This window comes from Ascidia mentula, chromosome 2 (assembly GCF_947561715.1).
Source record: "Ascidia mentula chromosome 2, kaAscMent1.1, whole genome shotgun sequence".
NCBI classification, from domain to species: domain Eukaryota; kingdom Metazoa; phylum Chordata; class Ascidiacea; order Phlebobranchia; family Ascidiidae; genus Ascidia; species Ascidia mentula.
Window position 1 is genome coordinate 15,312,250 of NC_138567.1, and position 24,160 is coordinate 15,336,409.

The following is a 24,160-nucleotide window of genomic DNA, read 5'->3' on the forward strand; positions in this document are numbered from 1 at the left end:
GCTCTAGCACTCTTAAATCGTATATTTTACTTGCGCTCCAATTTCAGACTTTTTGTTTTACATTCTGACTCGAATAGCTTCCTATTTCTTCACCAAAACCGTCACATCCGGTGTGCACAACACAGAGCATTGATGCAAAATTCGAAACGCCATTGGTTTGAAAATGACACATGGGCTGATTTTGACCTTAAAATTTAGGATTTTACATGTTTATTGTGTGTTGTTTTACATATAACAATGTTATCAAGCTTCTTTGCAAACCGGCATCACCCTTGGAAAAGTCCACACTATGTTTGGCATGTAATAGATAGTATACAACAAATATGGCACGCATAACCGTATGTATTGTGCACCCCTGCTTTACATAAACCACAAAGTCAGATACGCCATCTGTACATCAAACACCGGCTATCTGTCCATTACAACCGAGTGTGCAACATCCTATATTGTATTCGAATTAGAACCATCAACGCGAAACTAGCTTCAGCTACAAAAACTGTTATAAAACCTAGTCTTTAATTCTCTCCAGTGGGGCCTCCAATCATGTTACTAACAGGTCTATTTGTTTACATGAACTTTGTGGAAGCTGCGATTTTAAATCAAACCGTGTTGTTATTGTAATCTTACGCAATCTTACAATCCGGTGGTGCATGCAACCATTTCAACTGATTGTGTATTTGTTTAATCGCTACTTTACATACGTTTTCTATGATCGCCACAGCATTGTGTGACCTGTATCAAATCGCAACGTTTCATCTTTGGAAGTTCAGATAACATCGTTAGGTGATGACGTCATTACCATTTGTTTGATCATCTCTCAGCCGCGTGATCAACTCGTGCTTGAGTCTTAGTTGTAACACAAAGTAATGTAGGCTACATGTCGTAAATGTGTTAACTAACATTGTCTGTTCCCTTTTTACGTTTTGCAACTGGAAAAGTAGCTGCTTTCGTTGTAATATGACAATGCAACTTCCTGTCATTTCATAACGTACGTGGTCTATCTGACACTTCTTGATTTCTAAACGTGCCAATAAAGGAATTTATGCACGCTTACAGTGCAAACGAATACTGATATAATGGTTCGGTTTTATATAAGAGGTAATAGGGTGTGCTATGTGTATCAATTCATGGCTAATTCATACAATCAGAAGTGCAGATACCACAATGCTTTCAAAAAACACCTATGACTTATTTGCACTTGATTCGTGTGGAAGGCACACCCTTTTCAATAAGGTTCAATGGCATCGCAATCAACGCATTGCAGCCAAGCTGGATCAGCCGGCCTTTTAAACAAAAGCTAAAACTCCATCATAAAACATTCTAACGTCACACAGTTCAATAGGTGTAGGTAAATATTGAAGTCGTTCTTGGAGAGAACTCTTCGAGCGGAAAAACTTTCTTATATTTATTTATATTCTCCTTTTTACTCTGGCCATACAGAGATCCCGGTGACCATCGATTCCGATGTCGTTGGGTGCCACCACAAGTGTGTTCAATTAAGGTTGTCTAACTGTTGGTGCCAACGCTTCTACTGCATGTTGGCTCTCACGCAAGAACATGTGTCAATAAGGAGCTCAATGCAAATAAGGTTCTAAATGAGGCGAAATCATTGGGTCAACGTCCTGATACAGACTTGTGCTAGGCACAAACTGTAACTGAACAAACAGCGACGACGGCTGAGGAATGCGGGCAGTCGACCAACATTTCGTACGTGTTCTACATATGGGTCCATTATGTTGATTTTCTTTGTTTTACTTTTCTTATGATTTTCCATAACTTTTCTAGTATTTTTTTAAAAATTTTCAGTCTGGAGTTAAAGCAATAACTGATTCCACAATTTCGTTTCTAACTCTCTGCCCTTTTCTGTAATTCATGGTAAGTATGCATTTAAATTTGTATTTTTAAGTAATTTCAATTCATAAGCAAGTTTACAACAGAGGTCAAGCAAACTTTTTCAGAATATCCACACCATATCGTGGGCCACATTACTTGGCTTGACATTTTTACAGCAAGACTACAAGATGATTAAGTGTAAGACAATTCAAATAAATAAGTATACATATTCATTTAGTAAAAGCGTAAGTTTACATATGATTTCATTTCAATCTAGCGGAAAAGTGATGCAGTAGATATTCAAACACAAGATTGCGCAATTGAGTGTCCAAAATCAAAAATGTGATGCAATGAATCGGGTCAATCACCGAGCATTTTGGTTCGTGTTATTCGCAAATATGATTCCACTTCCTCGACTCGCCTTTGTTTGTCTTCATCGCTTTCGTCAACAGCCGCTTTGTAACACTCGATGGCTCGTTTTAATAATTCGCATGCCTCCTCGTGCTTTTCTTCTTTCAGTTTTATGATGCCTAGGTGGGTTAGGGCATTTGCATACACGGAATATGTATGAGCTTCAGCACCAAATGCTTCATCCATTATTTCAGTTATCTTCCTGTATGAATCTTCGTTGGACTTGCTATCGTTGGCAAGGTGATACACAACTGCCATACATTTGTAGCAAGTTGCTTCATTTCTGCTGCAGAGTTTGTTATGTGAAGTGGAAGCAAGAAATCTTTATTCTTCTGATCTAGTTTGACCATTTTATCGCTGTAGGCAGCGATTCCACCACAGACGCGACTTATATCACTCAAGGCATCTGTTTTGTCTATTTTGTTCTGGTAAAGCAAACCAGCAACATAAAAAATAAGGTTGACAACGTATATTTCTCCTCCTTGAGCAGCTTCCTGGCACAGAACTCTACCCTGTCTCCAGAAGCAAATTTGTCTTCCATGATTAATTTCAGTAGGAGATCGGCGATTCAGTAGGAGATCGGCGACTTTGTCAAATTGCTTTTTTGACACGTGAGCCTCATATTCATAGATTTTTGAACTGGCCCGAGACACTGCAAAAAGTTGATTTGGTTTTAAAAAGAACAAACACAACACCCAACAAACACATTTGTATTTTAGATAAAAAAATTTTCTCTGATTATAACGATTTACTCTTCTGCATACCGTGTTCATGGAAGATTTCCTTTAAATTTGGGTCTACTGGCATTCGCGCAATGGTAGGTTTGGATGGTACACCTGTACACAAAGCACTCATGACATTGATAAATCAAAGATACTCATTTTATTAAAGTTTACACTGTGTGATTCAATGTAACAATTTTTCTTGCCACATGTATTTAATTTACCCAACATAGTTTTTCTGAAATATAATTAACGAATTCCAAACATGTACAAATGCGTGGGTTAAAATAAAAAAATCATTTTCCAATATCCTGAAACTATTTTTTGTGTACGATTTGTGACTTTTAGCAAGTAAAAACTTTCTGAGAGGAATCTTTACTTCGTTGCAAGCATCAGGGTCGACGAACGAAAGATTTTTCATTGCTTCGGATACGCTGGTGATAACATCCGAAGGCTTATACTTCGCAAGTTGTTTCTCCAAACGTTTCTTCACATCCAGCATATTAGGTCTTTCTTCGGGTTTTTGCTTCCAACAGTTTTCCATTATCTCCTGCATGAGTTGAACGCTCTCCAGATCCAGGCCATTCAGGGTTTTCTTCATTGCATCTATTTTGCTGATATTTGGGCGACCCCCTGTTTTGATCAAAAGAATAAACAAGGCAGCCATATTAAATGGGTGACATCTGGTTAAGAGCATAAAGACCACCATGGAAAAGGAGTAGGTGTCTTGCTCTTTGCTTAAAGGCATGCTAGGATCATTAAGAACTTCTGGAGCCGTGTACGCCAGTGTGAGTTGATCACGTGCCGGATTAAGTGAAGTCGTCACACAATTCGTGTAGTTGCACAACTTTGCTCCACCGAAGTCGGATAACTTGCAGTGAAAATATTTGGAAACCAAAATATTTCCAGGTTTGATGTCACAATGCACCATTCGTTTAAGCTTTGACACATTGTGAACATTTGCAATGCCACCAGCGATTTCGGTGCACATTTGTAAGATAACTGACACCGATAAACTCACTCCACTGTTGAGGAGGATATCTTCAAGACTTCCATAATTGCAGTATTCCATCACAATCGCTATCACCCCTTTCCACTTTGTCCACCCATAGAGTCGTACAACGTTTTCGTTGTTTGATGTTTCATGATGTGACAATTCATTCTTTACCCTGAAAGTAATTTCGTTTTCCAGAAATCGTATGCAAGAAAATGTCATGATTTTTTTGATTTTTTAATGTTTTAGTTTTACTAAATTTTTGAATGACTGTTTGGAACTCAACGTTGATTAGAGATTTTGAAGCTAAGCAGAATCGATTTCTTTTATTTACAATTGGTTTAATTCTGTCTCTAACTTTGCAACTTTTAATTTGCTTTATGTCCACTTTTTGTAGATATTTTCGTGTACTTTGTCTACCCGTTAAAACAAATAAGTCAAAAAACGTTACTTTGTCTTACATTTCCTCAATGGATGTTCCTCCAGTTGTTGAAAAACACTTTATTGCAACAGGACCGAGGACTTTATGAACGGCAAGTCTCACAACTCCAAATGCACCTGAGCCGAGGTGTCCAAGTTTCCCAGGAATACATTCGAATTCTCTTGAATCAAACTTCTGCAGCTGGATGCAATAAAATTGTCTTTATTTCGATTTAGTTTTACGAAATCAAAGATATAAGTTACAACAAAGTTCGAAATGTATAATTTTATATATACTTTACCATCCATTCCTTGTTGTTACCACAAACGAAAAAAAATTGTTAATATTACTGCATGAAGTTGATAAGCTTCGTAAAATGAAACGTATGCACCACATGCGTAAATATTACCCGAACTCTTTCCATTCTTGCCATCTTCAACACATCATAGTAATCATCAATTTCAAACTTGCTGTAAGTTACCAATATAATTTTTTTTCTGTCTATCCCTGCAACAACCACACCGATATGAAACATACAAACAAAAAAAACTGCAATGCGAAAAAGTGTTACGAATATTCATACAGAACCTTATTCCTCAAGCGCAGAGGGTCTTCAGTCAAACCAAATACATCTGCATCTATGTATGTTTCATTTTTGAGATATTTGCCGGTTTAACTCAACAATATATTGATGACTATGCATTTAAATACTGTGAGATTTCAACATATGAGTTGTGCAAAACAAATATTTTCGTGCGTCCAACGCGAGAATGCAGAACTGCCAAATGCACACAACAAACATTTATTTACGATATGAAAATGCCAGATAACCTTTTACCACATAATCTTTCGTGTGATCAGCAGATAGAGTGTACACACTGTTTCGGTCTCATCAGTGCAGCTGTTGACAATTGCACTGCGCTAGCTTTTACACTATAGCTGGCACACAGATTTCCGCTTTGTGGTAACTTTCAGTCAACGTCGGTGCGTTGGGTACCCAACTGGGTACCAAACAACAGATACGAACCACCGTGGAGCGCACTATGATCAAACAACTACTTGGTATCCGATAGTGCTACCGGCTCGGGTTAACCCAATTTATATATGTGCAAGAAGAGCCATAATATGTATTTGAGTGTCAGGGGGTTATGGACCACTAATCTGAACGGACGCTGGCGGGCGAAATAATGAGTGGCAAAACCGGACAGTTCTCTTGTGATGATACCTTGACCCAATAGCACTGTCCTGGTAGCCAGTTAGTGCAGGGTAAACTGGATGTTTCACCAATTACGATCGTTAAACTCCAAATCGAATTCCGGATTGCGCAAACGGTTTGTTTAGCCCGCTGATATCACGCCTTCCTGCCTATTACGAAGATTGCAGGGTCGCTGAACTAATTCTGGTAACAAACGAAGCGCACAGCAAACAAATGTTGCATGTTTGCGTATTCTGCAGCGTATGTTGCAACACTGAACAAACATTTCGTATATGCGACAGAAGAGTGGCCCGACATAACGATTATTATGAATATTTAAAAAGTTTTTTGTTCGGTACAACGTCGAGAGCCTTTAAAAGCTTCACAAATATTCGTAAAATTTCTTGCGTCATTCTGTGACACGCAATATAAAACAGAAATTACCTTAAAATAAAAATTTTGCAAATTATGTAGAAAACTACACAAAAACGTATCGTTACATCCATGAGATTGCAACACCATGGATAGTGTAAGACAAATTGTCTCGTGTATGCAATTCAGCCTTACGTAAATGTAACAAACATTTATTTAACGATAAGAAAATGCCATCCTGATACAAAATATGTTTGGTACAAGCTGTAATTGAACAAACAACAGTGATGACGATTAAACAATGCGGACACACCAGCAACATCGTCAAAATGATAACCCATGTTAAGGGTTTGATCTGAAATATCTTTGAAACTCCTGTTGCTGCCAGGCATATTGCAATTTAAAATGTACTGCTCTTCTGGCATAAAATATACGTGATGTGATTGTAGTTTTGCGACGTTTCGTCTGATGAAATCTCGAAATATAATTGCTACAAACCTACACACTTTGAAGACAAACACTATTCGAAGACAATCCATGTTCAGTCGCACAGCAGTAAAAGTATTTCATCGCTGTGACGCGACACCGTAAAAACATAACCGTGACACGGTGCATGATAAAGCTGCTCATAAAACAATACAAAAGTGGTAAGTGAAATTATGCGTTAAACAATTTCAATAATGTGGCCGCAAAATACTTGTGTACAATAAACTTGTTTTATTCTTATCGTATTTATGATTAACATAATCAAACAGATCAAAAGATTTCAGCACAAAAATAAGAAAGGCCAATAATACCATTAGTCGCAATCGACTCAACACTAAACGCGGGAGTAAAAAATAAAAAGAACATCGGTCGTTTATCCACGCGCTGTGCGGGTATGCTTAAACAAATCGAATCAGTTTCGTTGCGACCAAGCGTCACAAATCAAGTAACTGCTATTTTTATTATTGCTTTAAACATTTCGTATTTTTCTTGGCAGTTTGTTTATGGCCCACAACAGCGTTATAATAAATTTAAAAACAGTAGTTATGCGGAGTGGCTCCGCTTCATCAGGTGTAAATAAACATAATGAGATACACAAAAACACTAACGATGCCGCAACAAAACGATGTCAACCAACGACAGCTTATCGCTTCGTGCCTTTTTTCTTTACCCGTCTTGCGCTTGTTTATTTGTGTCGCATTGTGTTTATTTACACCTGATGAAGTGAGAGGTCCAAAGCTAATGTACTTTAGAATGCAAAATTCAGACTTCTTAAAGAGTGCAAAACCGAAAATTTAGTATGTAGGTTGTGAAATACAAACTTTTATTGCAATTCTCACGTGAATGCAAGTCAGCCTAATCCGCATAACAAACATTTGTTTAACGATACAAAAATACCCCAGTGTGTTTGTCGAAAATGTACGGTTGTTGCCCAATTATTATATATATTTAACTTGAGATGCATAACTTAAACCCACATCTAACTGGGAACTTTTGAAGAAAAATGCATACCAAGAATAAAATTAACACAACTGTAAAATCCGCTGTCTTGCAACATTATCGTAGGAGATGGTGACAAATGATAGTATTCAGAAATTTCTGTGGCGCGCAAATTTATGCAAAATAAGTAATGACCAATTTTTTCGAGCATCCTGTTGCGTTTGTTGCCAGAGATAACGAAAGAAACACTCCATGCATGAGGCAAAATCACGGGGTCAACGTCCTGATACAATACGTGTGCTTGGTACAAGCTGTAACTGAACAGACAACGATGATGACGTTCGAACAATGCGGGCTGTCGAACCAACACCAAATTATCGCTTATATACTTATGTAATTTTCCTCCACAAATGTTGCCAAAGTTTTTGCCTAGGTTTAAGTATTAACCTTTCCCATAATTTTTTTTCTAACTCTTTGCCCTTCCACGTAATTCACTGCGAAATATGCATTTAAATTTATTTTTTGTATAATTTCGACTAATAAGCAATTTTCCAACAGGATTTACGCAAACTTTCTCAGAATATCCACGCCATGTCATGGGCCACATTACTTGGTTTGATATATTTGCAAAAAGACTAAAAGATGATGCATAGTGAGACAAATAAAATAAAGAAGTACATGTATATTTGGGGTTTACCTGTCATTTTCAACTTGATTTCATTCAAACCAGCGGTAAAGTGACGAAGTACTTATTCAAATACAAGATTGCGCAATTTAGTGTCCAAAATCAAAAATGCGATGGGCTACAACAGAATAAAACGGTTAAAGGAAACGGGTCACATTCCACTTCCTCGACTCACCTTTGTTTGTCTTCATCTCTTTCGTCAACGGCAGCTTTGTAACACTCGATGGCTTGTTTTAATAACTCGCGTGCCTCACCTAACTTTTCTTGTTTCAAGTGAGGAATGTTCAGTTGAGTAAAAATTAAAAAATTTGAAGAACGTTAGAATGGTTGTACGGTTGTACGACCACTGGTACATGGCAGAGTTCGGCTTTGGCCCGCAGTTACGAAAATGTTGTCAATTCTGTATTACACACTTCCTTTTTATTTGATCACACCGGGATTCCAACCAACAATATTCAGACCAGGAATCCCAATCAAGTTTTTTTCTTGGTCTGGCGCTTGACCATTGTTGCCAATCACCCGTCCGATTCTGTATTACACACAATCACCATGTTACAGTTTTACGACACTGGGGCGACGTCTAACGACGATAATTACATATCGACTAAGCAAGATTACGACCCGAGCATTCAGGCAATCCGCCTTGAAAAGGAATATCGAATGCAAGACATAGGTGTCGATTCCTGGAAGAAAGATCAGATGGAAAAACATCAACACCGGGACTACAAAGAGCTTGCAGACAGTTCCGCCGCCAGATAACAGAACATATATCATCGACGGAGGAAAGCTACACATGGATGAAGGATGCAGGTCTTAAGGCTTCGTCGGAAGCTATCGACACCGCAACACAGGGCCAAGCACTTAGCACCAAATGTCACAAGACAAGGACCGTTAAAATCAGCAAGGATCTTAAGTGCAGTCCGTGAAAGGAGCATGATGAAAAACGGTCAGTCATATCCTGATCGGATGCAACAATATCGCCAATACCGAATACCTGGAAAAGCATAATACCGTGGCTGCGTATGTTCACAGGAGCATATGCGCACATTACAAGCTCCCAGTGGCAAAAAGGCCGTGGATGCATAAACCAGAGACCGTGATCGAGAATGAGATGATGAAGATCCTGTAGGACATGGAAATACGAATCGATTAAATAATTCCTAGACATCACAATAATAGACATCGCGGTCTCTGACGACAGATACATCGATTTTAAAGGTCAGATGAAAATCACCAAATACCAGGATTTGCGACTTGAAAGACAGAGACTGTGAAATGTCAAGGCCCACGTTGTCACAATAGTTGCGTTTGGGAGCCGACCACAACATCTAAGCGAGTACCTAGAGAGCCTTTTCGGAACGCACAATGCATCATCCCTTGTGAAAGCAGCGTTGCTAGGTAGTGGCCAACTGGCCACATCCTAAGAAAAATCCTACCTAAACAGGAAAAGAGAATATTGGTAAGCTGCAGACAGGGTGTGTACACGCACTGCTTCGACCTGTGAGGTCTCATCAGTGCAGCTGTTGCAGTGGCACTGTGCTAGCTTTTACACTAGCAGGCACACTAGATTCCACTTTGTGGTACCTGACCGGTCAACGTCGATCTGTTGGTTACCCTATACTGAGTACCAAACAACAGAGACGAACCACTGTGAAGCGCACTATGGCCAAACGGATCTGCTTGGTAACCGATAGTGCTAAAGGCAAAACCACCTTCCTCGTTTTATTTTTTGCATACTTTGTTGCTATCTTTATTTTCACCTCATCTCTTTATTCACTTTAATTCAAATATTTTTTCTTGTTTATTTCCCACGAACATATGGTATGTAGCTGTATTTGTTTCACCTTACCGCATCTAATTTTATTTTGTACGCCTGGGTAGTTTTGCTTGCGTGGCAAATGTGTAACACGTTGATTGCTCGGGATGCTGACAGTCGAAATTATGTGAGGCACACCCGACAGTTCTCTGGTAGTGGATTGTCAAGGGCTGAATGATTGTAAGCGGTTCTTTTAATTGGAGAGAATCTTGATGTGCAACCTAAATTGTGTCGATCAGCATTGTGCTGTTTTGTGCTAGCCTATCATAAGATCGAACGTTGTTTTATTCGTTCGATTTTGTTGTATTTAAACTTAAAACGTATTATTGCACATTTTGAATATAAGCGTAGCCGGCTTGGCAGCGTGGTTCCAGGTTTTAGGTTGCTATAGTACAGGGTAACCTGGGCGTTTACCATATTGGGTTCGGCCACCTGCTAAAAATCGTAGTTCGGGTAAAGCTTTTGGTTTTGACCGTTAACGTCTCTCACTCAAAACTAATTTCGGTTACACTAGTAGTTAGATTACGTGTGTACACATAATTTGGGAAGTTATTTCCAATCAACGGCTGAATCTAAAGTGTTCATTTGTTCTGTGTTGTTGCTTAGGTTATCGACAGATCGTCATTTTCGTATTTCATCCAACTTAAAACATAACAGTATGTTAGTTGACAAACATTTTACTCTTTCCACTCGGACCATTTTTGCAAAACTGTCTTTAAATCGGTAAAATCACAATTCTGCAACATTTCCCATTTTTTAAATATATAAATTAGAAAAGGAAGCAAAAGAAGACTTGCGACTCGGCTTGTACCAACATTTATTGACGAAGTGTGTGATGCGTATGCATATGGCTTGACGGCTAAAAAAGCGGCGGGCGACGGTCGGGTTGGAGTAAGTTGTTGTTGAATTTAGCATAACGTCCTCGACCGAATTGATTAAAGTTTGATTTCATCCGACAGTAGGATTGTATAGGATTGTTTATGCAAAAAAGCGCCTCGACTCGGCTTGTAGCAACATTTATTGCCATAAGTATGCACCGCACCACCCCTAAACTGTGTTTATAATGGGTGGTATAGGGTTTGAATGTATTCGGATCGAACAGCGGCGGCTTAATGCGTTATTATGATATAGTTAAAAAAAATAAGCGCATAGAAGGCTCTTCATTCAAATTTTGTTCAGCGAATCTTGTTTTCGCGACTTATGTCATAATATGCGTATCATATTCATAACCGAATATTAATATGTTTTTTTTTTATAATTTTGGTATCGAAAGGTCAGTCTATAGACTGTAACACATACAAGTATCATGTCGCTACCTCGTAAGGTGGCCGAGTAACCCGCGTTCAAATTTTGTTAACTGGCGATATTTTTGTCAACTAGCTTCCCCTTTGTAACGACCATAATCTTGTGTTTGCTTCGCAGGCCTTTCAATACCCTCCTAATTTTTATGCCGACGGTTCAGGCGATCTCTGTACTTATAGTACCGACTCTATTTTCATTATACTGGCGCGTTGCTGGTCGTATTGCAACCGAAATATGTGAAAACAGTGCGAAAAACGCAACAAAATTGATCAAATTCATCAAAACATTATTGTAGACTTTTGTTGACGTAAGGAACAGTTCTTCCATCCTAGTTTATTGAACTAAATGTATTTTTGCGCGGCCAAGGCTCAAAATTGCAACGCAATGACGATTTCATTTGCGGTATGTGTGTAGACGCTCGGATTCTACTGTAGGCGCATTATTGTCTATATGTAGACTCTCGGGGTGGAAAGAGTTAAAAGCTATTTTGAAACTCAAACCGCTGTCTGGCAACATTTACCATCCAGACGCCTGCATTTTTGCTGTGGTTGACTGGTTTAGCGGTGTAATTCAGCCTTTGTTGAATCGTTTGTGTTGAGGTGAGCCATAAAACTCGGCGTCTACCTCAGACCTCATGCCTGCTTCAACGATTTGTTAGTTTACAATTGAGTTTGTCACAGTGAGTTTTAACATAACTTCAAATTAGCAAAAATATATGACACACTATTTTACAAATATGTACAATATACACATGTGATACTCTTAAATATGCGGTTTTAAGGTCGTATGCCTAGGTTCAGTGTAAACCCTGGAGAGATTTGGCTTACAGTTGCTCAAACTGTCGTTCACGGTCGAGCTGTAGAACCCCGCTTCTACACCAGTCCCGATTTAATTGAAATTGTCATCACATTGGCCTGTGTTCGCCGGGCGCAATACCTATTCAAATGTTTTCACGATGCGTTAGACCCTGGAAGCTCAACAAAGGCCACGATTGTTTTGTTTCCTCGAACTTCTGTCGTGGATAAAGGCGACCGTGGCTCAAATCAATGCCATTCTTGGCACAAGCAATGTGCTGATTATCACATCTTTTCCAAAAGCAACCACATGCCATTGTGAACGTTTAAAATGTACATTACAATTTTTGCTGTACCCTACAAAAAATTAAAAACATGCAATAATTAGGAATACGCTTGGATTAACTTCGCAAGTCATTCGAACCTTATAACTGGGAAGGAATTTGCTGGTACACACACCACCCAATAATGTCCACACAGTTTGAATCTTAAACAATATATCATCAAATCACAATGGCATCAAATCATTTTAGCAATAAAACAGGCTATAAACAAAATAGTAGCAAATACTATCAACTTCATAAACGCTTCATATATTACTTCATAACTTTATATATAGATAATTTTGCTACGCCAAATGGTTTAAAAAATCAGACAGTGTATGACGCCAAACGAGTTGCTCAACGAACCGTGATATATGAAGTTGGCGCAGTTAAGTTTAAAACAGGCCTTGTGCTTTGTCATAACGGTTGGTACAAACCAGTTGTTTCTTCTTATGTTCATGTCTTATTAGCGGTAATTCAAACTTCACAAAAGATGAACAAGATCTGTTTCTACTTTTGTAATGCTCATGAAATATGCCATGTTTTCAAATAAATGACAACATTTTTGTTTGTTTTCCTGAAGTACCAACACCAATATAATAAGGTTGTTTTTTAACATTTCCTAACAGTGTTGTTATGTGACCATATCAGACATTCATGATTAGCTATATCATGCTAATGAATTGTTTGTCAGCTCATATTCTTTGTTACACGTTAGGTGTATCAGGAACTTGAGCATTGGTAATTTGTTCTTTTTCGAATCGTGATACGTGACGAAACGCAATGTTCAATGGCGCGTAAAAGGCCCCAGCTCTAACCTCAACCCTAACTTTTTTCTCTCAACGCAAACGTGGTCATAGGGTATCGGCCCAGGGTGCTGAAAGCAAGTATTTTAATTCTTCGGTAAAATATAATTTCTGCAATATCCAGGTTTTCATCTGACTGGATCCTTATTCCTCTTTAACATGTACTAATATAAGTTATTTGTTATGTGCGACATGTTATACAGACTAAAGCTTTTGTACATTTGCAGAAGTTTTAAGCAAATATTTAGAAATATGGCAGACCAACCACCGCCACCTCGTTATGTCGTTAAACTAGTATTTCTGGATATCGAACTATACGGAAATGCAGCTCTGGCAGCAGCTCTAGCTACCGGTGTTGGTGCAGGGATTTTATTATGGAAAAACCATGAAAGATTGATTGATATCTTTGAGAAAGCAATATTAATCTACGAAGCAAATCTATTTAAAGTCACTCAGAAGTGCATAGTTCTGACAGTCTTTGCTGAAAGTCCAGAAATTGCCAAGCGAGTTGAAAATGCATGCAAGTCTGGTGACTTGCTACGAGAGATTAACAAAAATGTAGAGTTGTACAATGCAGAAGTAAACGATGATGTCAGTATGTTCGAATCCATCACACTCCTTTCACAAACATCACAATTGAACATCAATGAAAACGATTTAAAAAAAATAAAACTGAAGGGCCAAGAAAACATGAAACAAACACTAAAGTTTGGACTGCAGGTAATACACTTTTATTTTTAAGTTATCATAGGCAATAAGAGTAAATTTCTCAAAAAGGTGTGGTAAGTTTTGTGTAAATGACCACAAATGTAAAGGCAGTTTTATGTATGGTTGTATGTGTATTTGCTGACCTATAGTTGCACGCTCCCGACATTATGAGTGTTATGGCTGACCTTCAGATTGAGACTAACTATGACATACCACCCGTTGGAGAATTTCCAAAAATCAATTGTGAAAAACAATCAAACAATTCTCTGGATGTTGGAGAGAAACATACCTTTGAAACTTCAGGTTTGTGTGCGATTTTCTGCATGTTTTGTCATTTTTTAAACCTTTATAAACTTATGCTGTATATTCTTTTTTACTTTATTTCACAGAATTGCAAGAGCATGATTACAAATCTGTTCAAATTTTTCGACCTGATCAAAGTGCTAAAGGAGGTTACTCTGTTGACAAAGATGAACTGGAAAAAATATTTTCGCACCCAGACGTTGCAAACATACCGGTTGCTGTCTATTCAATTGCGGGTGATCTACGAACAGGAAAATCGTTTTTACTTAACTTGTTTTTGCGATTTTTGGAGGCTCAAAATTCGGAAACGGTGCAGTTTTACACAAACAGACAAATACCTAATAATAACCGTGAACTCCTCTATAATAGTTGGACAAATGGCTTAAATCAAAGGAAGACAAAATAAGCAAAGGATTTGCTTGGAAAACTGGAACTGAAAGGCACACGGAAGGTATATGGATTTGCAACGCACCGTTCTTTCTTGACACGCCAAATGGAAAGGTAAAAATTAAATAACATATATTGCCTAAATAAATTCGCGAACATGATTAGTTGGTAATGGTCCAATTAATCGACTTTTTGTGTTGAATCGCAACTATTCAAGGCTAGTAAGACCTGCTTCAAACCAGCAGGGTATATGCCTCAAAAAAAAACTTCAAATGCGCTGCGCTCAATCGCTCCTCGCCGGTTTTTTTGGCGCAAGAGGAGCGACAGAGCGCTCAATCGCTTTCGCGCTCATTCAGTTCGAAGGATGTGTATTTGATTCGCTTCGTTTTCAATCCACTTGCAGAACAGACGAATGCGAATGGTTTTAGGTGTGCGTTTTTTTTAAAGTTTGTCACATTATATTAAATAAATGACCACATACAGAAGCTGTCATAGAAATCTCCCGTCCACTAGAGGCGATAACGAGATACGACGACAAATATATGTGCTATAATTGATCTTTAGTTTTAATTCATGAACAACAATATGGTAAACTTATTACAAAACAAGACAAACCAAACACACTACAACATTGTGGTCAAACGCATTGGTGTTTCTTTTTATAAGGTTGCAGTGTTTTTAATGGATACTCAAGGCTCCTTCGAACCAGGGAGGAGTTTGCTGAACTCTGCCTGTATTTTGGGAATGAGTACTTTTATGAGTTCTTTTCAAATATGCAACATAATGCTCCAATTCAAAGAGGATAACATGCAAAACTTGCAGGTTAGTTTTTTGTCCTGATTCACATAACATCTGATAAATCTGAACTTTTCAGCTGTTTTTTAACTACGCAAAAGCGGCCAATAAAGGAACACCTTCCTGCAAATCATTCCAGGTGTGCTTTTTATAGGTTACATTAACAGGCAATTACCTATTCTCATACTGTGTCGCCACCAGGAGCTTCTGTTTCTTGTTCGAGATTGGAGAGATATTAAAAATACTAAACACTTTGATGGCGGTGAGGAAGTATTGAAAAAGTTTCTTCATCCAGCCAATCAGCACGAAGAAACAAACTTGGTTCGTAACAATTTGGAAAATTCCTTTGAAACGATTTCTTGTTTTTTAATGCCGACTCCTGGGTGCGAAGTGACGGAATGGAATGACCAGGAAAACAATATGAAATTGGCAGGTGACTCTCGTAGCATACTGCTATTTAAAAGCTTGCTTAGTATGACGAAAATATGTTTTTCAGATGTACGAAACGTCTTTCTGAATTCTGTTGATGTTTTGGCCCGCAAACTTTTTGCACCTGATCACGTTGAAATGAAAAAAGTCCACTGTAAACCAGTGACGGGAAAGCATTTTATAAACATTACCTTGGCATACTTTGAAGTATTTAGCAGCAATAAAATGCCTGAAATTCAACCACTTTTGCAGGTTAACGTGCGGTTTTTATTTACTCATGGCGGCCATCTTTAAAAGGCACAGTAGCATAGAAACTTAGTTGCCTTATTATCAACTGTAATTGTACTTATATTAAAAACTACATTGTTTGCTTTTGGGAGCACAAAACGTGCTTCAACAGCCCCAACATCAGTACTCATTTTAGATTCACATTTGCATTTTTTGCACAGGCAACCAACAAGTTCTCCTTACTAATCATTATCCATGAATGCCAACAGAAATACCAAGAGCAAATGACAAAGGTCTCGTTTCAATTTTGAAATTTGTCGATTAATGCAAACATGCCTTGCTATTTTTTACAGTCGTGCAAAAAAAAATGTTTTGGCAAAGAGGAGCTGAATCATGAACATACACACTATAAAAATGAGTCCTTGACACACTTTGATCAAAAACCAAGATTTGTCAACGGGGATGATTTAACTGAACAGCATCGCGACCATTTATGTGGATCTATAGACATTACCTTCTTGTTTTTCATTCAGAAAAACAAACAAAACAGGGTAAGTGAAATACAAGAAAACCTAACATCGACTAAAATCGGATGTAAATTATTTTCGTATTAAGATTAGGAAACAAATTTCACATCTACATACTTTAAAAATCAGTTATTTGTATTTTAAACGATTTGAGTATGATATTACGCTATAATGGCAAATGTGCATTGGATCATTTCTATTGCCATTGCCAGTGTAGGAAAGGAGGATTCGAATTCCTCTTTGATTAAACTTGCCTTCGTTAGCCATACATCACGTTTAATTTCTTAATGTGGTTAAATTTCTTTTTCCTGATAGTTTGCTATGGCACAACTTTGTTTGCTGTCGAATTAGGAATCAGCAACAACGTTTCGCTCTTTTTTGCCTTTTTTGTCACGCGTTGTTATTTATCGCCGTGTTGGCGTTTTATTTTACTTCGCTTGTCCTGATGAAGGTTGTTGAATAACGACCGAAACGTCGTCCAAACAAGTTTTTTGCCAGAAGAGCCTTAAATTATTGAATCAGCAACAACGTTCCAATATCGTAGCAAGATTGTTTTGACTGCCGAACAACGGGGATGTAAATTGCTCATAAACCCAATATGGCCTGCTTTGAGATGGCTAAATCCACAAGATTAGGCCTACTTGTACGTATTCACGTTGCCACCATCAATGATTTTCTATTTATATTCTGCTGGAATCTTTTCCCTACATGTGTCTTCGCTTGTCTTGTCCTTTCAATTAGAAATCCGTTTCTATTGTGGCGTTGTCATGAGCTGGTATCTAATTTTTTGCTCTTATATTTTTTGTTCATAATTTGTATACCAACGAAAACCATTTCAAACCAGTATTCTACGTACAGGTTAAAACTATAGAAAAAGTTGCCATTTCGTTGACAGAGGTGGAAAACTGCTATGTAACTTCTCTCCAAACTGTAAGTTTGCTTGCCTTCTTTTCTTCAAATGCCCATTTATGCCATGCCAATAACGTATTTATTTTTGATACAACTAAAATAAATAAATTTTAGATCGCCAGTGGGGATTACGTTGAAGAGCATGAGTTGGAGAAAATTGTTCAAGGCGCCAGTAATGAAGCATGGAGAAAGTACAATGAATTAATAAAGGATCAAAACGAAAGAGAAATATACCGTTGTGAAATACAGGAAATGATTTCTCTCAGATTAAATCAACTGATGGACGATAATAAACAGAAACTAGTACGTCCAAGTATATTCTTAAACACAACCTTGTCATTTTTGTACTTTTCACTTTTCTGTATTAGTCCTTTCTAAATTACAGTTTAATGTCACAAGACTGGTACAATCAAATTACAGCGAATCTCCTTTTTTCAGGTTGAACTGCAACGAAACATTGAAAAACACTCTCTGAATGCGGTTAAAACCTACCAACACCTAATGAACACAGTTGGTTGTTTCTAGTCGTTAGCAATAAAATATTTGTGTTGGCAATAATGTTGTTAAACTACTGCAACTCTAAAATTAACATGATGTTAGGCCAACATGTTTTTATACCACACCTTAAAATGGAAAATATTGGAAATTTTAAATATATTCAAGTTGTTTATTTTTTCAGGGCTGGCTTAGCTAAGGATTTTTTTTACCTAAAAATGATTATGTAGCTTGTTTTCGGTGTAACCATTGCTGTTCTATTGGGTTTATTGCTTATGACATGTGTTGAATCAAAAGTCATTCTTTGTTTTAAAGTACCATGATGTCCTTTTCAGATACACGAAGGAAGAAGTGACTTTAAAGAGGAAGATTTTGTCACAAATCATCGAGAAGCACAAGAAAAAGCTTTACAACAATTTAACAAAGAGTGTGTTGGTACGCAAGACGCGATGAAAGACAAAGCTGTCGGACAAACACTTTTGCTGATAGAGGAAGAAAAAGAAAACTTTTCAAAAGCAAATGTTAGTGCTGATTAAATTTTATTATGGGTTGATTTTCTGGAAATTTTTTTTATGCTTTAGGAAATCTTTCTGGAAGAGGTATCTCCAAGTGTAGCTGATGGAAGACAGAAATATATCTCGGGGATGAAAGAGGTAGGTGAAAAACCTTGCAAAATGCACTAAACCGTGGATTATTATGAAATAGGTTTAATTTTGTTTTGCTTGTTCTATACGTGTTAAGCATATTGCATAACAACAGAGTCTTAATTCTAATGTTTTTCACAGAATCTTAACAGTGGATATACAGATGAAACAATACTTTATGAGGCTCATTTAAAAATAAAAGAACAAACTAAGGCTGGTATTTCGTTGGGAGGAAAAAACGAAAACAGTTTATCGAAATTTTATAAAATTGTCGACCATGAATATGAAAAGATAAAAAGAGAAAACGAACTTAAAAAGGTGTTTTGTTGAATATTTTTAACCTAATTCTATTTATTGCAAGGTCTTCTATGCGCAACGTCCACACACGCTAAATTTGGCATGCGTGGTCATATTCTTAGCACGCCAATACTTTGCAAATACAGCGTTTTTTTGCGGCAGGAAGAAAGTTAAAAGTGCTAAATGTTCGGAAAATATATGAGTTTTAAGATGTAAATTAAAAATTTATATAATGACGACGTAGTGGTTAAGCTCAACATATTTTGGTATTTTGGTATTATACTGTATGTTGGCATTAGAAGCCATTAACGCATTGACCTCACTTGTAAACTGGCACGCAGCGTTGGAAAAGTTGTTGAATTGAATAATCCTTGTATGTTATTTCTTTGTTTTTCAGAAAATGGCAAGTCTCTTAATTCAGCAACAACACGATGAATCACTTAATGAGTATTCAAAAATAACAAATAAAGTGAGCTTGATGTTTTTATGTTTGTCAAGAATATATCCTATTCTTTTTATTTTAGGAAACAGGGTTGTTTGTGGAAATGAAACATCTGGAAAAAATACACAGCGAAGCTAAGTCCAAGGTGGTGAAACAGTTTGAAGCTTTTGTGTGCAAAGAACCAAAAAAAGAGTTTCAATCAACTTTACAGCAATTAGAAGACAAAATAGACGAACTATACAAGTTGACTTCCGAAAGGAATGAAAAACGCAAGGTGAATTGATTAGAAAAAAAACGAAATACAATAAACACAAAATTTGGAAATACAAATGCTCGCGGTCAAAACAGTATCAGCTTGTGTTAACTAACGTGCGATTAAATGGTAGAAATGTCCGTTGAAGACAAAAGCAAATTATTCAATGAAATATGTACTTTTTGTGAACTTTAACACGTTTATATTTAAAATACCAATACAGTATGTAATAATTTTTTGTTGCAACAGATGATACTTCACCACGTGGCACAATGGTCTTCCCGCTACGTCCAACTAAAATACTTAGAGTTCATGAATGAGGTAAGAACAGTAACGCAATGTACTGTACCGCAACTTATTCGGCCACGAAATTTGGTAACATTTAACCACATAGAAAAAAATCTAAACAAGTAATTCGGAAACTTGCGGTTGGTGGCAGTGCCTTGGGGCTCCTTGTCAAATTACAGCCTGTCTATTGAGGATTATGCAGTAGCCTAAAAGACAAACATACCCAATGGCCAACATTTATTGCATGGATTAAAAAGACAATTACTTTTCTAGAATAAATCTTCAGGAGAAAAAAGAAAAAATAATACCTAAAAATTACTTTGTCGGTTTCAGACTCAACAACCAGCAAAATAACAATTTTACCGGTTATTGTATGAAAAAATGTTTAAGTGTATAAATATATTCGTGAGTTGCTTTAAAGACATTTTCTCTGTGCTTTGCATATTGTCGGGCGGCACAATTTTCCGGCCATTGTATGTTTAAAAACAAAAAAGGATTGTTATTAACCGAAAGATAACCTACATTTGATCCTGTTGCTTACAGTTGTGCGATGGAGTGCATGTCCAACCCTCGCTTTTGGAAGAGGAACATAACAAACAAAAGAAATATGCAGAAGACATGTTCAAGCAGGAATTTACAGATGATAACGAGACAGTTCTTGCATCTGCTCTTGAGAAATGTCTCAGGAAGCTAGACAATCACTACAAACGGATTGAACGACAAAATTCCAAAAACAAAACATTTTTCCTTCGACAAAAGACCTTTCTACACGGAGATCATTTAGATTGGCATTCATATTTAGCGAAATTCCTTCACACTTTTGCGTCAAGCAGACAACAAGAACTTGACAAATTAACAGATAGGTTTCATGGTTTGTTATTTCATCGCTTGGTGTGTGAAATCCATTGCTCGTAATTACGGCCCCAGCGAATGAACGTAGTGTAAGTTTTCACTATTGTTAGCATTGTGTGAAGATTGTGACGGTTGTTTAGAAACGCAGAACAGCAAGAAAAGAAACTTTTAGTTTTGTGTTTGTGTGTCTATTCAAACGGTTATTGTGAGCGATATACCGCTTTATTTTGAATGTACAATTTTTATTGTCTTCTTTCTTTTGTGCACTAAACGTTTTGCTTCGCAGCTTCCTGGGGTTAGTGCTAAATAAAGGATCGCTTGCATGGTCACTCTGGACTAAAATGAAAACGTTCGAAAGTAGCGTGAAATCGATACAGACATAAATGAAGTTTTGTAGCAACTGGGCACAGAAACCAAAAAGTTACAAATGCGTTAACGATGACATAATAACGTCAGTAACAATTTATGACATAATAACCTCACAAAAGAGAGGCAGCGACTCCTCAATTTGCGAATGACTTTTTGTTACCCAACTGAGTTTGCCCACTGGATTGTTGTTGTTACTTTGCTAAACGTGTTTCATGCCTATAATTGTGTTTCTCTTTTTTAGATGATGTTACATACAGCAGATCACTGCATAATAACAGCAAAAAAAGTTTAAACCAGTTTTTAGGGAAACAACCCAGTTTAACAAAATATTATTATTTGTAATTGCCTGAACGACGCAAGTTTGATTATAGGTAAAACGAAAAAGAAGGCTCTACGAGCAGAAAACGGAAAAACAATTCTTTCTTTTTTAGACCACTGGTACATTGGAACCCAAATAGACCTGTTGGTCTCAAAACCACAGAAAGAAATTTCAAAAATAGCGGAAAACAGCTAACAAAGACTTGGAAAAGCATAAGTCATGAACAAAATCTTTGTTTTTACGGATATGAATATTATTTGCAGCCATCATTATCACTGAAAAAACAGCGCAGTTCAAAACAGAAGTTGTTTAAAATGTTAGTAAAAAACACACACACTGACATTCAGATGTAAGGACTGCACATTAGTAAAAGTCGCAAACGACCACTTCCTGAAAGAGGCAGACTCACTGGGTCAACGTCCTGATACAGACTTGCGCAAGGTACAAGCTGTAACTGAACAAACCACGAGGACGGCTGAACAATGCGAGCAGTTCACTGACATTGAGTTAGCGGTTATATTTCGTATGTGCTCTACATATGTGGGTCGATTATGTTGATATTCTTTGTTTTTCTTTTCTTATGATTTTCCCTAACTGTTTAATAATTTTGCTTAAATTTCAGCCTATGGTTAAATCTGATAACAGTTGTAAACACTTTCGGATTATTTAACTGAAATGGTTAATATCGTTAGGACCCTAAAACATGTTCGATTGTATGTTATGTCAATGCCGAACGTGGCAGGTCGCAACTGTCTGCACACTTGTTTATACAACCACGCCGAGTAAACTGAAATTGGCCAAAGTGTGAACGAAACATCAGTTTCCTCATGTAATTAAATAGTCTGTTTACAATGCGCACAACTTCGTTTCTTCATTGCGTTTGCCTGGTGCGAAAAAGGTGGCAGTTTATGGTTAGAAATCTTGTTTCGCCGACACGCAAACCAGTAATGTTTTTGCAATTCCTGTCGCAACAGCTGCATTAAGATTGTGAAATATTTACTACAGTTAGATATACATGAATACAACCTGGTTTGGTGACATGATTGTTTCAACAGTTAGCCGACGTTGTGTCAATGCTGAACGTGGCAAGTCGCAACTAAATTGCATTATGGTGTTGTAGGTGTACGGCAACAGAGAGTTTGTGCAGTTTAAGTGTATATTTTTACTGACACTAAAAGGTAGATGTGGAATCAAACATCTAGAGACAAGGACGAGAGTCAAGTAAAGGTATCCATGTGCGTGGTTTTGAAATATTTGCGTATTATAAATACTTATTTATATTTCACATCACTGACTGTAATTCCTCTTTTCATCCAGTATACATAAACTACTTCCAGGTTACAGCTAATAGCGTTTGTAAAATTGTGTGAAAATGTCCTGGTAACTTTGTGTCATAAGTTGGTCTCTATTGTTCACACTAATTATTAACAAGAACTTTGTGCAATACAAAGTACACAAATGTGTGGATTGAATATGGTCACGATGTCATTAAAAATTGATAAATATCAAGGGTTTATATTTAAAAGATTGAAAATAAAGTAGGTTCCGGATACTTTGGAAACGTGAAATGGGCGAAGATGGAAAGTATTGAAAGGGTCGCACTCAAAACGGCGAGACGACAACAGGAAGAAGAATGGTAATTGTCGGCTAATAAATCAGATGCAATAAAGCTTATGGTTGTTTTGCTACCTGTTTTTCCTGTTTCAATTAGAAAATTTATGCTAAATGCAGCACTATTTGTGTTTTAATATCTTTCCTTGTACATAGGTTAAGAAACGAGGCATCGGTTCAACAGGAAGCCAGTCATGAACGTGCAGTAAGTGTTTACGGGTGTGATGCTGTTGGTGGAGAATGGACATTGATCATGGAATACCTTCCTGGGCCAAGTCTAGAGCAGTTACTCCTCCTTTATGCTTTATTCGGCGAACCCTAATGTGCGATGACGTCGTTTTGGGATTGAATCACTTGCACAACCTTCCTTCCGGTCGCTACATCATTCACAATGATCTCAAGCCTGATAATATTTTGATCACCGCCAATCTGAGGTGCAAAATTGCAGACTTTGGCTGTGGCAGGTTGTATGACGATAGCGGGAGATTTTTAGATGGATGCCCAGTGAATCTATTTTGCATTCCATACGCGGCTCCTGAGGTATTGAAAGCCAATCTATAAACCTACATTCAACCTAATGCGAAACGAAGAGTTTTATTACACTTTACGACAGCGATAATTCGTCCGAGTGTCAGGTTCCAATGCCTCACTGTAGCTCAGATATATAGAGTCTTGCATTGGTCATTTACATGTTTCTTTACCGTCGATTACCATGGGGTGAAATGACTGCCAATGACATAATGTCATGGGTTTTGGATGGAAATCGACCAGAGGATGAGAAACTTAGATCCGCCAATCTGGAAGAATTCCAGCACGAGCGGTTTCTGTGGCAAGTCATGGTTGAATGCTGGCATCAGGATCCGAATATCCGTCCTACAGCCGCTGTTCTGAAAAGAGAGTTTGATTTGTGGCTCAACCGTCACGGTTTCGGTGGACTGCTAGGACGGAACCACTCAAACTTTATCCCAGTCGAATAACTGTACCATGAATGGCGACAACTGGTCATTTGTAGTCTTTCTTAGTTTTTAATGAATTTTATCAATGATTGTCGGAAATTTATCATTACGTTGACATATTACAAGTAAACAAAGTATTACAAGTAAACAATCTTTTGTGTTTTATTCACAAAATATATCATAAACTCTGTGATAAGCTGAAGAAAATATGGGACATGTATCGTAATATATAGTATTGGCTGTTTCGCT

At 37.4% G+C, this 24,160-nt stretch overlaps 1 protein-coding gene and 1 pseudogene across 1 annotated transcript; both read left to right on the plus strand.

Annotated features, from left to right (window-relative positions):
• The first annotated feature begins 12,119 nt into the window (after positions 1–12,119).
• Positions 12,120–20,985, plus strand: LOC145888522 (uncharacterized). Its single transcript, XM_082979286.1, has 20 exons — positions 12,120–13,819; positions 13,957–14,110; positions 14,197–14,420; positions 14,480–14,611; positions 15,164–15,319; positions 15,372–15,431; positions 15,494–15,725; positions 15,789–15,973; positions 16,171–16,242; positions 16,303–16,500; positions 17,335–17,406; positions 17,500–17,688; positions 17,824–17,895; positions 18,216–18,401; positions 18,462–18,533; positions 18,666–18,842; positions 19,219–19,290; positions 19,346–19,537; positions 19,766–19,837; positions 20,348–20,985. The coding sequence occupies exons 1-20, from the start codon at positions 13,283–13,285 to the stop codon at positions 20,717–20,719; spliced, it is 3,426 nt and encodes a 1,141-aa protein (XP_082835412.1). The 5' UTR covers positions 12,120–13,282; the 3' UTR covers positions 20,720–20,985.
• Positions 20,986–22,526: 1,541 nt separating this feature from the next.
• LOC145890245 (tyrosine-protein kinase SPK-1-like) lies at positions 22,527–23,932 on the plus strand (annotated as a pseudogene).
• The last annotated feature ends 228 nt before the right edge of the window (positions 23,933–24,160 follow it).